Source organism: Pleurodeles waltl, chromosome 7, assembly GCF_031143425.1.
Source record: "Pleurodeles waltl isolate 20211129_DDA chromosome 7, aPleWal1.hap1.20221129, whole genome shotgun sequence".
Taxonomy (NCBI): domain Eukaryota; kingdom Metazoa; phylum Chordata; class Amphibia; order Caudata; family Salamandridae; genus Pleurodeles; species Pleurodeles waltl.
In genome coordinates, this window is record NC_090446.1 from 388,984,168 (window position 1) to 388,997,119 (window position 12,952).

At 47.7% G+C, this 12,952-nt stretch overlaps 1 protein-coding gene across 2 annotated transcripts in view; it reads left to right on the forward strand.

Moving 5' to 3' along the window:
* The window catches only part of LOC138304101 (protein MTSS 1-like), a 545,913-nt gene that overhangs the window by 201,982 nt on the left and 330,979 nt on the right, over window positions 1–12,952 (forward strand). For both annotated transcript variants that reach the window (XM_069243840.1, XM_069243841.1), the window contains exon 4: window positions 66–150. In XM_069243840.1, coding sequence (XP_069099941.1) covers window positions 66–150 — 85 coding nt within the window. The remainder of the gene's footprint in view (window positions 1–65; window positions 151–12,952) is intronic.

Genomic DNA, 12,952 nt, shown 5'->3' on the forward strand with positions numbered 1-12,952 from the left:
TAACTATACATTTCTAAGAGGCATTATTTGATGCATCTCTGATTTGTACATGCTGTTTTTTCCAGGTGCTACAAAAGAAATTGGGTCTGCACTGACCAGGATGTGCATGAGGCACAGAAACATCGAATCCAGGTTGAAACAGTTGACAGCGTAAGTTTTTTTTTTTTTTTTTTTTTTAAACCTTCATCGTCCATCATAAATTGGAAAAAATTAATGAAAAAATCTAAGTGACATATTATATTTAATTTGTGTAGTGTAAGTGCATTTGTCCTGACAAATGAAGTTAGCCAGTTCATGCACCTTTGTATATACAGTTTCTACAGAGCACGAACCTATCTAGAATGCGCTGAACAAGCCACGAGTTATGATTCAGGATTGTTCACACTGAAGAAGGACGTTTGTGGGTGGTAAATCCTTTCACGTGGAGATGGATTGTTTTTGGAAGAGCTGGGTCTTGGGCTCCGTTCTGAATCGCAGAAGGGTTGGAGAGTTTTGTTTTTGTTTCAGAACCTAGGCTGAAACAAGTGTAAAATAGAGTAAAACAGAAGGCAGGCCTTTTTTTCTCTTTTTTTTTGTTGTGAAAACTAGTGGTTGCCACCCAAATTCTCTTTGCTAGGTAGATCGGTCCAAAGTACTAATAGCACACATATAATAGTAGCCCATAGCCCAGGTATAATCCCTTTTGTGTCCATTTAGTAATTATGGTTATATAGTAGCAAAGTGTAATATTAATAATAAGTAATGTTGTGGAAGTTATCTAGTCCTTGTCCATTACCTTTCTGCTTGATCAGAAAATCAATAAATTGGTAAAGTTACGAAAAAGGGAAGTCACCCCTCCGTAATTTCATATCACATATTGTGTGAGTGGTGGCGGTCAGCCTAATAAGATCAAAGAAGAGCAGAGCATGAGGAATTCATGAAGAATTCATAACTAGCGTTTATCGGGTATGTTATTTTCTCTCTCCGCAGTGGCGTAACAAAGCCCCCCGCAGCCCACTGGGTGCAGGGGGGGGGCAACCCCCAGGGGGCCTGCTCAGAACAGTATACGGGTGGCAGGGTCCAGAGGGGGAGGGGTCCCCCTCAAGGTTATAATATGGGGGGCCCTCAAGTTGCGTTACCCCTACTGCCTCTCCTACCCATCATGGAATGGATTCCACAGAGAGTTATGAAAAACCTTGTAGAGACCTACACCAACGCATTTGCTTAAAATATATTCATTCTTATTCTAGTTTCATTTATATAGCACTCCCACTTCTGATGAGGCACCAACGTTCTTTTTGTGGAAGGGTAACATGGTTGGAGGTGTGCAGGTGTATAGCGTGGCCTATTGTGGAAGTGATCTCATTTTGTGCTTGATGACCAGAGAATTCTTGTGCCACCTGGAGCTGTGCTTGAGCATGTAAGGGCGAATAGGAGTCCGAGTCAAAACTGACATAGCCTTGTCAGCTATGATTGGAAGAACAAGGGTTATATGTGTTTTGTGATGCATACTCTGCTACTCTACTTCAGTTTACGCCACTCACTCAACACAATGCTACTGTACATCACTCTACGCTGCTCTATTCTACACTGCTCCACTCAGCTCTACACTAGTTTACCTTAAACTACTCTATTCCACTCTGCCCCATGCTACTTTACACCACTCTGCCCCCTCCACTGTATGCCACTCTACTCTAAACCACTCTGCACTATGCCAGTCTAAAAGATTTACTTCACTCCAGCCTATGCCCCTCCAAACAGTGCTACACTGCATCACTCTATGCCACTCTACTGTATCTTATGCCACTCCTTTCCATTCCACCCCACTCTATTCAACACCACTCTAATCTACACCACTATGCCTCTATCATATGCCACTCCACTTTATACCACTCCACACCACTCCACTCTATGCCACTGTAATACACTCTACACCACTCCACTCCGCACAATGATAATTATGTCTCTTTTCTCTACTCCACACCACTGAACTCCACCCTACTCCATGCCACTGTACTCCACTCCACCTCACTCTGTGCCACTCTACTCCTCTCTAATCTGTTACACAGTTCCACACACTGCATGCCACTCTTGCCCTACACCACTTTGCTCTGCTCCACACCACTCGACTCCATGCCACCCCACTGTATGCTCCTCTATACTGCTCTACCGCACCCTATACAAATCTACTCTACGCCACTCTGTGCTACTTCAATATGCGCCAAGCCACGCCACACCACTCCACTCAGTGCTACTCTACAGCTCTCTACACTCTACTTTACGCTGCTCTACTCTGCCATGCCATCCATGCCACTCCACTCTGTGGCACTCTTCTCCACTCTGGCACTCTACTCCATTCTATGGCACTCTGCTCCGCTTAATTCCACTCTGCTCCCCCCTGTGCCACTCTACCCTATGTCACTTCTCTCTATTTCCCTCCTTTCTATGGCACTCTAACCTACACCACTCGACTCTACTCAACCCAACTCTGCTCTATGGCACGCTACCCCAGTCTCTATGCCACTCTCCCCTACTCCATTCTCCTCTATGCCACTCACCTCTACTTCACTGTTCTCTGTCACACCACTTCATGCAGATCCACTCCATACCGCTCTTCTCTGCACCACTGCACTCCATGCCACTATACTCCACTCTGTGCCACTCTAATCCCCTCTATGGCATTCTAATTCACTTTTTGCTCCTCTAAGCCACAATATGTTACTCTGATCCACATTGTCACTGTACTCCACTTTGTGCCACTCTACTGTACGTCACTCCACTCTGCGCCACTTCATTCCACTCTGCCACTCCACCATACGCCACTCCCTTCTACACTACTCTACTCCATGCTATGCCTCTCCACTCTATTCTCCTCTCTGCCGCTCTACTCTTCCCCACACCACTAACTTTTGCCCATGCTGATCGCAGCCCTACTGCAGTACCACGTGACCAATAGTCATAAGTGAGAGCTATTGGCTTTGCCAATGTTTACCTGTATAAGTACGGGCCTACATATCTCAGACTGCTTAGTACAAGTGGCTGAAAATCGAGGAAAGGATAAAAGCCATCCTTATGACTTGTGACTACTACACAGCTATATAAATACAGATTAAAATACGCTTCTATAGGAGCTAGCTTCAGCCTGTACTAGCAATTGTGAATATACTGGCTGGGCTATCCTAAACCAATTGTTAGAATGACTTTTGTCAGTAACATTATGATCCTTTTCAAGGCTGCCTGAGGGGATGGTTTACACTTACGGTTTTTACACGGTCCCCTTTGTCAGATGGCCATGACACTGGCCTACCAGCTTTTAGTGTAACGCGTTCTTGATTTCTCAGAAAAAGGCACATTTTAGCAGAATGAATGAGATTGTTGCTGGTTCCTTATCTCCTGTTTAGAGCAGACATGGTGTGCTCTGGTTGTTTTGCCTAAACAAATTGAGGCCGTGTTCTGGACTATGAAAGTTGGCTGCTTGACGTTTTTAAATAAACATGCACTCTATCACGTGGCTTCTTTGCACCAGAGGTTGCTAGGCTGCCTCTGAAACCCTGTTTGTGTTTTCACTCAGCCATTTAGAAAGGTATTTTTTGTGATGTTGATTAAGAGTAAACTATACTTTGTTGTTCATTATAAGAAGATGAACGTAAGATCAAAATATTTTATGCTGGGGAATTTCTGTGGCTATTGCAGGACCACTGGGGATCTCCACAACATACAGTATCAGAAACCTCCAAATTTAGGTTTCAGATTCCAAAGCTCTTCTACTAGTCTGTTGCTTTCTTGCTATAGCCTTTTCCCTACCTACCCATTGTAATGTGTTTATATATGCAAAGAGCGTCTGGTGCATCTTTTGTTTTCTTTGATTTTTGCGGTACATTTTAATTTACAATTATAGGACCGTTCACTCTTGCTTGCAGATTTAATATCAGCCTTTTTAGAACATTTGCAACTGCATAGGGCTAAAAATCCGAGGAACTGCTGTGTGGCGCACAAGGGTTACTGCACAGGCCTGGAACCTTATTGGCTGGTCGAATTTTATAGTGTGACCTTATGACGTCTCTAACTGATAAACCTGCACGAGTCAGAGAAAAGCCAATTATTTGGCCATAAATTTGCAGAATATTTTTTGTATTTCGATCACAAGTAACAAAAAAATATTTGTGTGAATTATGTTTAAACATTTATACTTGCGGCCAAGATGGCGAAGGTGTCGGCTGCTCACTGAACGACCTCCTCGACCAGCCCTGATAGATATCCTTCCAAATCCTCACCGACAACGTTTTTATTAGATATTCTTCCAAATCCTCACCGACAACGTTGTTGTAGCCCCTAAATAACTACCCTTTTCCTTCCATGCGGGGTTCTTGCACTGAGGGGTGCAGAGGGCAGCGGAGTGGACGAGACCACTTCAGTGTGTAGCCCCTAAGTCAGACAGGTCCCGGAGGGGTTTCAGAGAGCCACCGTCCCCAGGGAGAAGGCGATTGCCATGGATCCCAGTGAGCACCCAATCTTCGCTGAGACCACTGCTTGCACCTCTCCGCGGGTCCGCCCTTATACAGACGTGCTCTGGGGCCTGGTAGCAGCAGATTGAGCAGCAAATTGTGTCTTAGTCATCGCTTGGGGATCCAACACTTGTTGCGTCACCATGCCGACACTGCATAGTACCCCGAGGAAAGACCGCAAATACCACGCCAGGTGGAAACCAGAGCACTGGCAGCACGAGGTGTGGTGACGCAGGAGCTACTGGGGATGGTGCGCACCAATTGTAGCCTCCAATACCCATTACGGGGAAGGGGGACTGTGGGTGAGGCTGGACAGTTAAGTTGCTGGAGATTTTGCGCTGGGAGAGAGGGGGGGTAGGAAGAAAGATGCCCTTCACCTTTCTGGTCTCCACCATGGTTTTTGCCCCGCCCCCCTCTTCCCCCCTCCCTACCCCTCCATCCCTCCATGAGCATTAGCGCAGACAACTCAGTAGATTGTGCAGGTGGGACAGAGGGGAGACTCGGCCCCATTGATAGGTGCAGTAGAAGCAGAGATTGGACCTGTGGCCTTTTATTAAATGAATGCTTGGTCAGGAAGAAGGTCTACGCCACCCACCTCTACCCAAAGCGAGCACTTCAATAAGTGGAGTGCCTGTCGGTTGCAGGTAGCCTGGCCCATAGGAAGACATGCTGGCCTCGGCTCCTCCAGGTACAGAGCCTCTGCACCACCGGCTGGGTATTTGGGCAGCATGGATACTGCCTAATGGAGCGGTAGAGCTGCCAGGAAACACCCACGAGATTGACCAGTGGTGCGTTTCATACTAATGCTGCAGTGGTGCCCCCCCTTCGGAACTGGTGAAGTGGATGCCCCATTGAGGCTGAGTTCCCAGGGTGGGGCCTGGCCCAGCTCACCGGGCAATCAGAAAGACGTTATCAGGACTGTCCCCTCCCCTCCCCGTTCTGCCGATGCCCCACCATCAGACTCTTGACTCCGGTGTGGATCGCTATGCATGGGCAGTCGATCCCCTGTCGGATGAACCCCAGCAATCCATGCAGGTCAGTGCCACCCTACCGGAGATCCAGTCTTCCTGTGAAGCTTTAGAAAGAAGGGTGAGGGAATTATGATCGTAAGTGTCCCTTATACGCCAAAACCTCTGCAGCGTTGCCAAAAGGATAATGGCAACTGAGACCAGGATCTCGGAGCTGGAAGACATGGTCAAGGGACTCAGAAAGGAGGTGACAGAAGCCTGGACCACCACTAAAGAAGTGAAGTGGTGGCTGGAGGTTGCGGAAAACCGTACGCAATGTAACAATCCACGATTGTGGGGTTCCCCAAAGGTGTTGAAGGCCGCAGCATGATTCGATTTATTGATAACTGGCTGCAACAAACAATCCCCCAATACCAATTTTCCTTCTGTTTCATCATCGAACTGGCATACCGTGCACTGGGGGTAGGCCACCATCGGGTGCTCCCCTGAGACTGGTAACAGCAAGATTCCTGAATTTTCAGGACAGAGATATGATCCTTGCAGAAGTGCGCAGACTAGGGGAAGTCTGCCATGAGAACTCTAAAATCCTTATTTTCCTGACTATAACCACAAAGTCCAGTGGCAATAATGCACCTTTGACTCAGTAAAAGCTAAATTGTGGAACCTTTGCCTGCAATACATGCTTTAGTTTCCATCCAAACTGAAAGTGAAATATCATGGGAGGTCACTCGTCTTTCACTCGTCAGAGGAGGCCAGGGAATTGATCGAAGAGCGTCTCAGGCTAACAAATCGGGGAGATCAGATGACTGTCCAGCGCTCTCACTTTGGAGATGGAACTAGATCAAAAGACAGGCAAAGACTGCTGAGAAGAGACAGGCAGGCCTCACAGAGAGGGAACGAGACCCCATAGCGCAGGGAAGGAACAGTGGACCACCTGGAGATATCCTCAGATTCAGACAGAAACACTGTAGCGGCATCCAAAAGGTCCAGAAAAGGAGATAAGAATGGGAGTCTGTGTTGGATTCTCCCCACCCTCTTGCTTTGGTGATTGACAAACTAGAGCATCTACCAGAAACTAACGCTCCAACTACTACAGCACCAGGTTTGAACAAAGCAACATGACTGGTGATATCTTTTGGGATCTGGGGAGCGGTGTTGTTCGACTTAGTCCTTTTTGCAGGGTCATCCCCAAACGTTTGCCTTCCTCCTCCTATTTTTCTTGCCACTTTTTGTTGCCTTTAGCACTCTGGGAACTTTATCACTGCTGATCAGTGCTAAAGTGCATGTGTTCTGTCCCTTACAACTTTGTATATTTAGCTTACATCGTTTGCCCTATTTAATTTACCTGTAAGTTTCATGTAAAGTGGTGTAACATATAACCAGGGCCTGTAAATTAAAAGCTACTAGTGGGTCTGCAGCGCAGATTGTGCCACCCACAGAATTAGCCTTTCAAACATGTCTCAGGCCTGCCACAGCAGGGTTGTGTGAGCAGTTTACTGCCACACTGACTAGGTGGGTCAAACTACTTGGCAAGGCCTAAACTCCATTTTTGCTACACCTAAGTCACCCCTAAGGTGGGCCCTAGCTAGCCCTATGGACAGGGTGCTGTGTTCGTAAAAAGTAGGACATATGTCTTTATGTACTACATGTCCTAATAGTGACAAACAGCCTGTTTAGCTTCTCACTACCATGAGTGCTGCTCCTTTCATAGAATTGCATTGGAAATGCCCTGACATATGGCCAAGTGTTATCTTTGGATCTATGAGGAATAGTGTGGGGATGTTTAGTATGTTGGGAAAGGTAGTGAGAAATCCTGCTTACGGGTGTAGGTGTATTTTTTTTATTATAATTGTAAAAATGCCCCTTTTAGAAAGTGGGCATTTCTCTGTGCTTATATCTCTAGAGCTTTTGCAGCCTGACTATAATCCACATCTGGCACAGAGTGACAGCTCCACTTGGTGCATAATTTCCGGACAGCCATCACACAGGAGGGGCTGGGTGTGACAGAAAAGGCATCTGCATACTGATAGGCTTCCTGGGCTGGGGAGAAAGGAGGTCGTTCACACCTTACATGTGAATAGGCTGTGTCCTGCCCTCACACAATGGATAGATTACCCCCTACTGATGTCTGGAGACAGGGCTGGGTTGAAATGGTGTTGTGCTTGACTTGAAAGGACTCCTTTGAAGTTTACCCCCCTTGTACTTTAGGTATACGTACAAGGGCTCTTGCCCCCTGATTTTAGAGCACTTTTGGACTTGGGACAGAACCTCTGCCAGAGGGAATGCTTGACTGCACAAAGGACTCATCTGGACTGCTCTTCTTTTGTTGCCCTGCTGCCTGGTGTTTCCTGGGCAGCCTAAAGGACTCATCTGAATTGCTTTTCTGTATGCTGCCCTGCTGCAAGCCTTTCCCCTGACTCTGGACTGCCAAGGTATTGTGGGGCTGCTAGGAGGAACTGCTACTTGAACTTCTTGTTTTATGTTGGCCTGTCTGCCCCTATGTGTCCTCTCCGGTGCCTCCCGAGGAGTCCAGCATGTGGGGAGCGCTGCATCCTGCTCCTTGGCCCTTTTCCAAATCTAGCGCAGGAGGAGTGCTTCATTTTCCACTATTTTTGACCCACTGTGCGGGGAGAGCGCCTCATTCTTCCTTTGTGGCCCGTAGCGCATGGTAAGTGGTTTATTTCTGTACTTCATTAATTGGACCCCACTCACATTGAGAACTTTCTTTTCTCATCATCTGCATGAGGAGAACACTTCAGGGTTTCAGTCTCTAATAGACCGAGTTAGTGCATGGTGTGCCGGTGAGGAGCATTACCTCAAAGGAATCCCAGTGCGGGTGGGTGCTCCCACAGTGCCTTCCAGAAGGAAGCCCCTCTGTGAGGCCCCCTCCACAAGGGAGTGCCACCAGTACTGAGGACTCCCCCACCGAAGGAGAGTGTGGGTAGGTCAGCCTTTTCCCTGTGGTCGCATCACGAGAATACCTTTTCAGAGTGCCCCCCCCACCTCTTCCGCCAGCGACGCGGCTGTGGGAAATGAAGCGACCGAAGCAGACACCCAGCCGGAACCGCTGGCTCCAGGAGACAGAGCTCTGACATGGTGCCGGGGAGCAGTGTCTGCACTCCGGCAGCCTCGAGTCTTGCAACAGGGCACCTGCGGTTGCAGGCAGAGCCTGTCGCTGTGTCTACAAAACCAGAACTGAAGCTGGCTCCCCAACTCCTGAAGGTACCTTTGCCCTTGCTCTGGGGGCGCCTTGCCTATGTCCCAAGGTTGGGGCCTTTGCATTGTGGTTGTTGCCAGCTCTCCTGCCTGACCTGGGATCCAGCCACGTCAGTGGGATCCAGAGAACTAGTGCCTGCATGGTACCAGGATCATACCTGCAGGGCTTTCCTGTAGATCCCCCTCTTGGTTGTAACCTGAGATGTGGTTGTTCTCCCTCACACTTCTACTGAGGCCATATCAATTACCATTGGTTTGTGTCCTCCTCTTTCTACTTAGTGCGGATGACAAGTAATATATTGGAGCCTGCATCTTGTGCGTGATTACCATGATTATTGGTTGATGGCTACACTTGGTTATAACATTCCATGACCTGATAGTATGTTGTATACCGCTTTTCTTTTGTGCCTCTCACATAATTAGGGTAACCAATATTAGTTCTGAAACTGCACCTTAGGCTCCTTACCCCTCATCTAATGCGTGTTTTGCCATAAGTATCTGGTGATCTATGCTATGTGATTGTTTAATTTTTTTGATACTGAGTTTCACTGCAGTGACTGCTCCATATGTGCCATACCAATGCAGAGGCCGTTTTGATCTCATGATAATTCTCATGTTGGTACTTGCACAATAGTTATGATATCCAATTGAGCCTGGGGTTCATGAGGTAGCTGTGATAACCTACCTGCTCCGCCTCTTGCCCTGATGTTGCGATGTATGCCAATTTTATTCTTGCCTAGCCAAGATAAGGAATACTAACTCTGGATTTGCATAGTGCACACACTACTTGTAAATATTGCCATTTTGGTCTATGTATAATGTACTTCATATTTTTATATAACCCGGTGTGGAGTGTCTTTTGTGATGTATTTATTGTGTCATTGGTGTGTATGTGCTGTGCAGATGGCTTACACATTGCCTCCCCTGACTTCCCATGCCAAGCTACCAAGAGGGTGAGCAGGGGTCATCTTGGGTGTGTAGCTCTCTTGCCCTGACTAAAGTGGTTGTCCCTGCCTGGCTGAGGTGCTTACCCTAGCCAACCAGGAACCCTTTTTTAACAGGTGGTTTGAGCTATTCCTGGCCCCCTAAAACTCCCCCCCAACCCCCCTCATAAACAGCTCAGGGCATCCCAGCAAAGCAATTATCTAGTTTTGTACCGCACATCATGGACCGCCACCTACATAGGTGGGTGGCCCTGGGTATTAGGGCAACTAGGTTTGAGGGGCTGAGTTGACTGGGTGGGGATGGTGGGCTATAGACCTCTCTGTTTCCCCAGACGAGTAGTTCTAGTTCAGTTATGGGGAAATACACTTGCAGGGGTTGGGGTGGGGAGGGAATGGAACACAGTTTAAAGTTCAACAGGGAATTTCTTAGTTCAGGGACAGGAAACGCAGACACTTCAGCTGTGCTGCTGGTCACCAGAAGCCACACACATAACTCACATCCTTCAGAAGAGACATAGCAGGCAACCACTCTTAGATACCAGAACCATTACGGTCCTATCCAAGAACATTAATGGGTAGGGTGACAAAGTCAAGAGAGACCTAGTAACACAATTCATCAGAAGATTTGGGCGGAAGCCTGATGTTGTACTAGTACAAAAACCCCGTCTCTGGCATACCCAGGGTAGATTTCTGGGAAGAAGAGCTTACACACATTGGTGCATGCAGGATATACGTTTGGATCAAGAGGTGTGGCTATAGTAGTGAGGAAGAAACCAAACTTCCATGTAGTAAAACAATGGCCTGATTCCTCGGGGAGATATGTGGGAATGAAGTGGCTCTGGGGACGAACTGATGTCACTCTCATTAGTGTATATGCACCCCTCCGGTTACAGGCCCCCACGCTGACGAAACTTTAAAAACTCCTGCAGAAAGCTGACTCCTCATTACATATCAGGGAAGGGAACTTTAATTATGTCATGGCAGTGGATCTGGATAGGTCCGGGACTCCGGGAACGGCCCCACCGCCTAACCCGCTTTCACATTTTGCTGCTACACTTGGCTTATCAGACCTGTGGCTACGAGTGAACCCCACCAATCGACGATACTCTTACTTCCTGGGGGCTCATGAAGTGTTTTATCTGCTAGACTACATATTTGCCCTGGAGGAAGAGGTGGGAGATATACAGCAGGTGGACCACCTTTCTAGAGGGCTCTCAGACCACTCTCGTCTGCTAGTGAAACTGAGTGGACTGTGCCGTGATGGGGTGGGGGGGGGACAGGATGGAGGATCAGCTCATGTGACCTGAAGGACTGCGATGTGTTATAAGGTCAATGCAGAGCTCTGTTTTAAAGAGAATGAAGGCTCAGTTACCTTGAGAGAGATGCTACGGGAAGTTTACAAAATAGTCCTTCAGGACAAAGCTCAGAACCTAATAAAAAATTACAAGGGAGGTCAAAGCCCTGGAGCAGCTAGAGGGCATGTGTTGGAACTTGAGGGTGACCCAGGACCCCCAACAGGCTCAGGCAGTTGGAACTCTTGAGAGCTGAATACCAAGATCAGGAACAAGAGGGGTCAAAGAAACAAATGTTTGTCACGCTAAACAGATAGTAGTGGTGATAAGACTGGGAAACCCCTGGCATAGTTGGGCAGGAAGGAATCGGATCCTGATGTGTACACCAGATAGTGGGACTTGGGGGTGACTGGTATGACATGGAAGAGACTATTGCAGGGACCTTTGCTTGTTACTGTGAGGAATTTTATAGAGCTAGATCCCTGCATGACACTCTTCTTATTGCGCAATTCCTGCAGTCGGTAAATGATCCTGCATTAGATGAAGAGGCGAGAGATTCACTAGAGGCAGACATCACATTGGCAGAGGTCCAAGCCACTATTGCAAAGCTAAAATTCAGTAAGACCCCTGGTCCTAACTGGCTTCCAGTGGAATTTCTTAAGTGATACGTGGGGCAGCTGGAATCCCACTTACTAAATAGGTTCCACAAAGCTGGTCAGCAGGGCTCTCTACCACCAGACCTTAGGTGCGCAATGATAGAAGTAATCCAAAAAGAAGGTAAGCCCAGAGATCAGTGTGGCTGCTACCACCTAGTCTCTCTACTCAATGTCAAGATCTTGCCCACGGTATTGGCCACCAGACTATTACAAGTGATCACATGCCTGATTGGGACAGAACCTCTGCCAGAGGGACTGCTTGACTGCACAAAGGACTCATCTGGACTGCTCTTCTTTTGTTGCCCTGATCCCCAACTGTTTGAGGAATACAGGAGCTACTACGGATATAGAATAAGCTGGGGCAAGTCAGTGCTCTACCATCCACAGGGTGGGACAAAACATCTGTGATCCCCCGTCGTCTGACAAGCATGGAGGACAGATTTAAATGGCTGGGAGTTTGTATGACGTTAGAGAGAGAAAACTCTGCTTTGAAAGCAACCTGGGGATGGTGGCGAAAGCTTGCCGGGAGGAGATGGAGAGGGTTTCCCCTCACAGTAATTGAACATGGGCCGTGTTTAAAATGATTTCTCTTCCAAAACTGCTATACGTGTTACTGAACATTTTTTTTACCAGATCCCGCCAGAGACCTTTACTGAGTTGGAGGGTGACCTGCATACCTTATTGTGGAATAGGAAACCCCAGAGAATTGCTCTGAAAACACTTCAATGTAACCTGTATAATGGGGGGATGTGCCTTACTGGATTTGGAGGCCTATTATTGGGCAGCCCACCTAACTAATATCAATTATTGGTTGTTGGCCCCGATCACTCCACCTTTTGACTAGATAGGGCGCAGTGGGAAATACAGTGCTCCTTACATCTAAATGGAGGAAATGTTGTGAAACGAGTCCTCGTAGCTACTCTGTAGACCGGGGAGAAAGCTACAAAATGTCTGGGCTGGCACAGTAGGCCCACGCGGGAAACACCTCTATGGGAAGGGAATTGGCTACCAAAGATCTGAAATCGGAGGGACTTTGAGGCCTTGCACCTCATTGGGATCTCGAAAGTAGGGGATCTGTTAGCAGGTGGGACATAATGCCCCTTCTGTATGATTCAGCAGGAATTCAGGATGCATGGCAAACAATTTTTGAAATAGGCACAAATCTTGCATGCCTGGATGGTGGAGGGGCTCCCCAGAGACAGGTATTTCTGAGTTTGCCCCCCTGGAAGGGGCTGGGAAGGGGCGCAACCTCTCTAACCTATAAAACCTTAAATAGCAGCACGCCAGACAATCTAAGTAGGCTGCTTGAGAGATGGGTGAAGGATGTAGGTGACCTACAGGACATCAGCTGGGAAGCGGTCCTAATGCACTAGCGGGAGGTGGCAATACAAG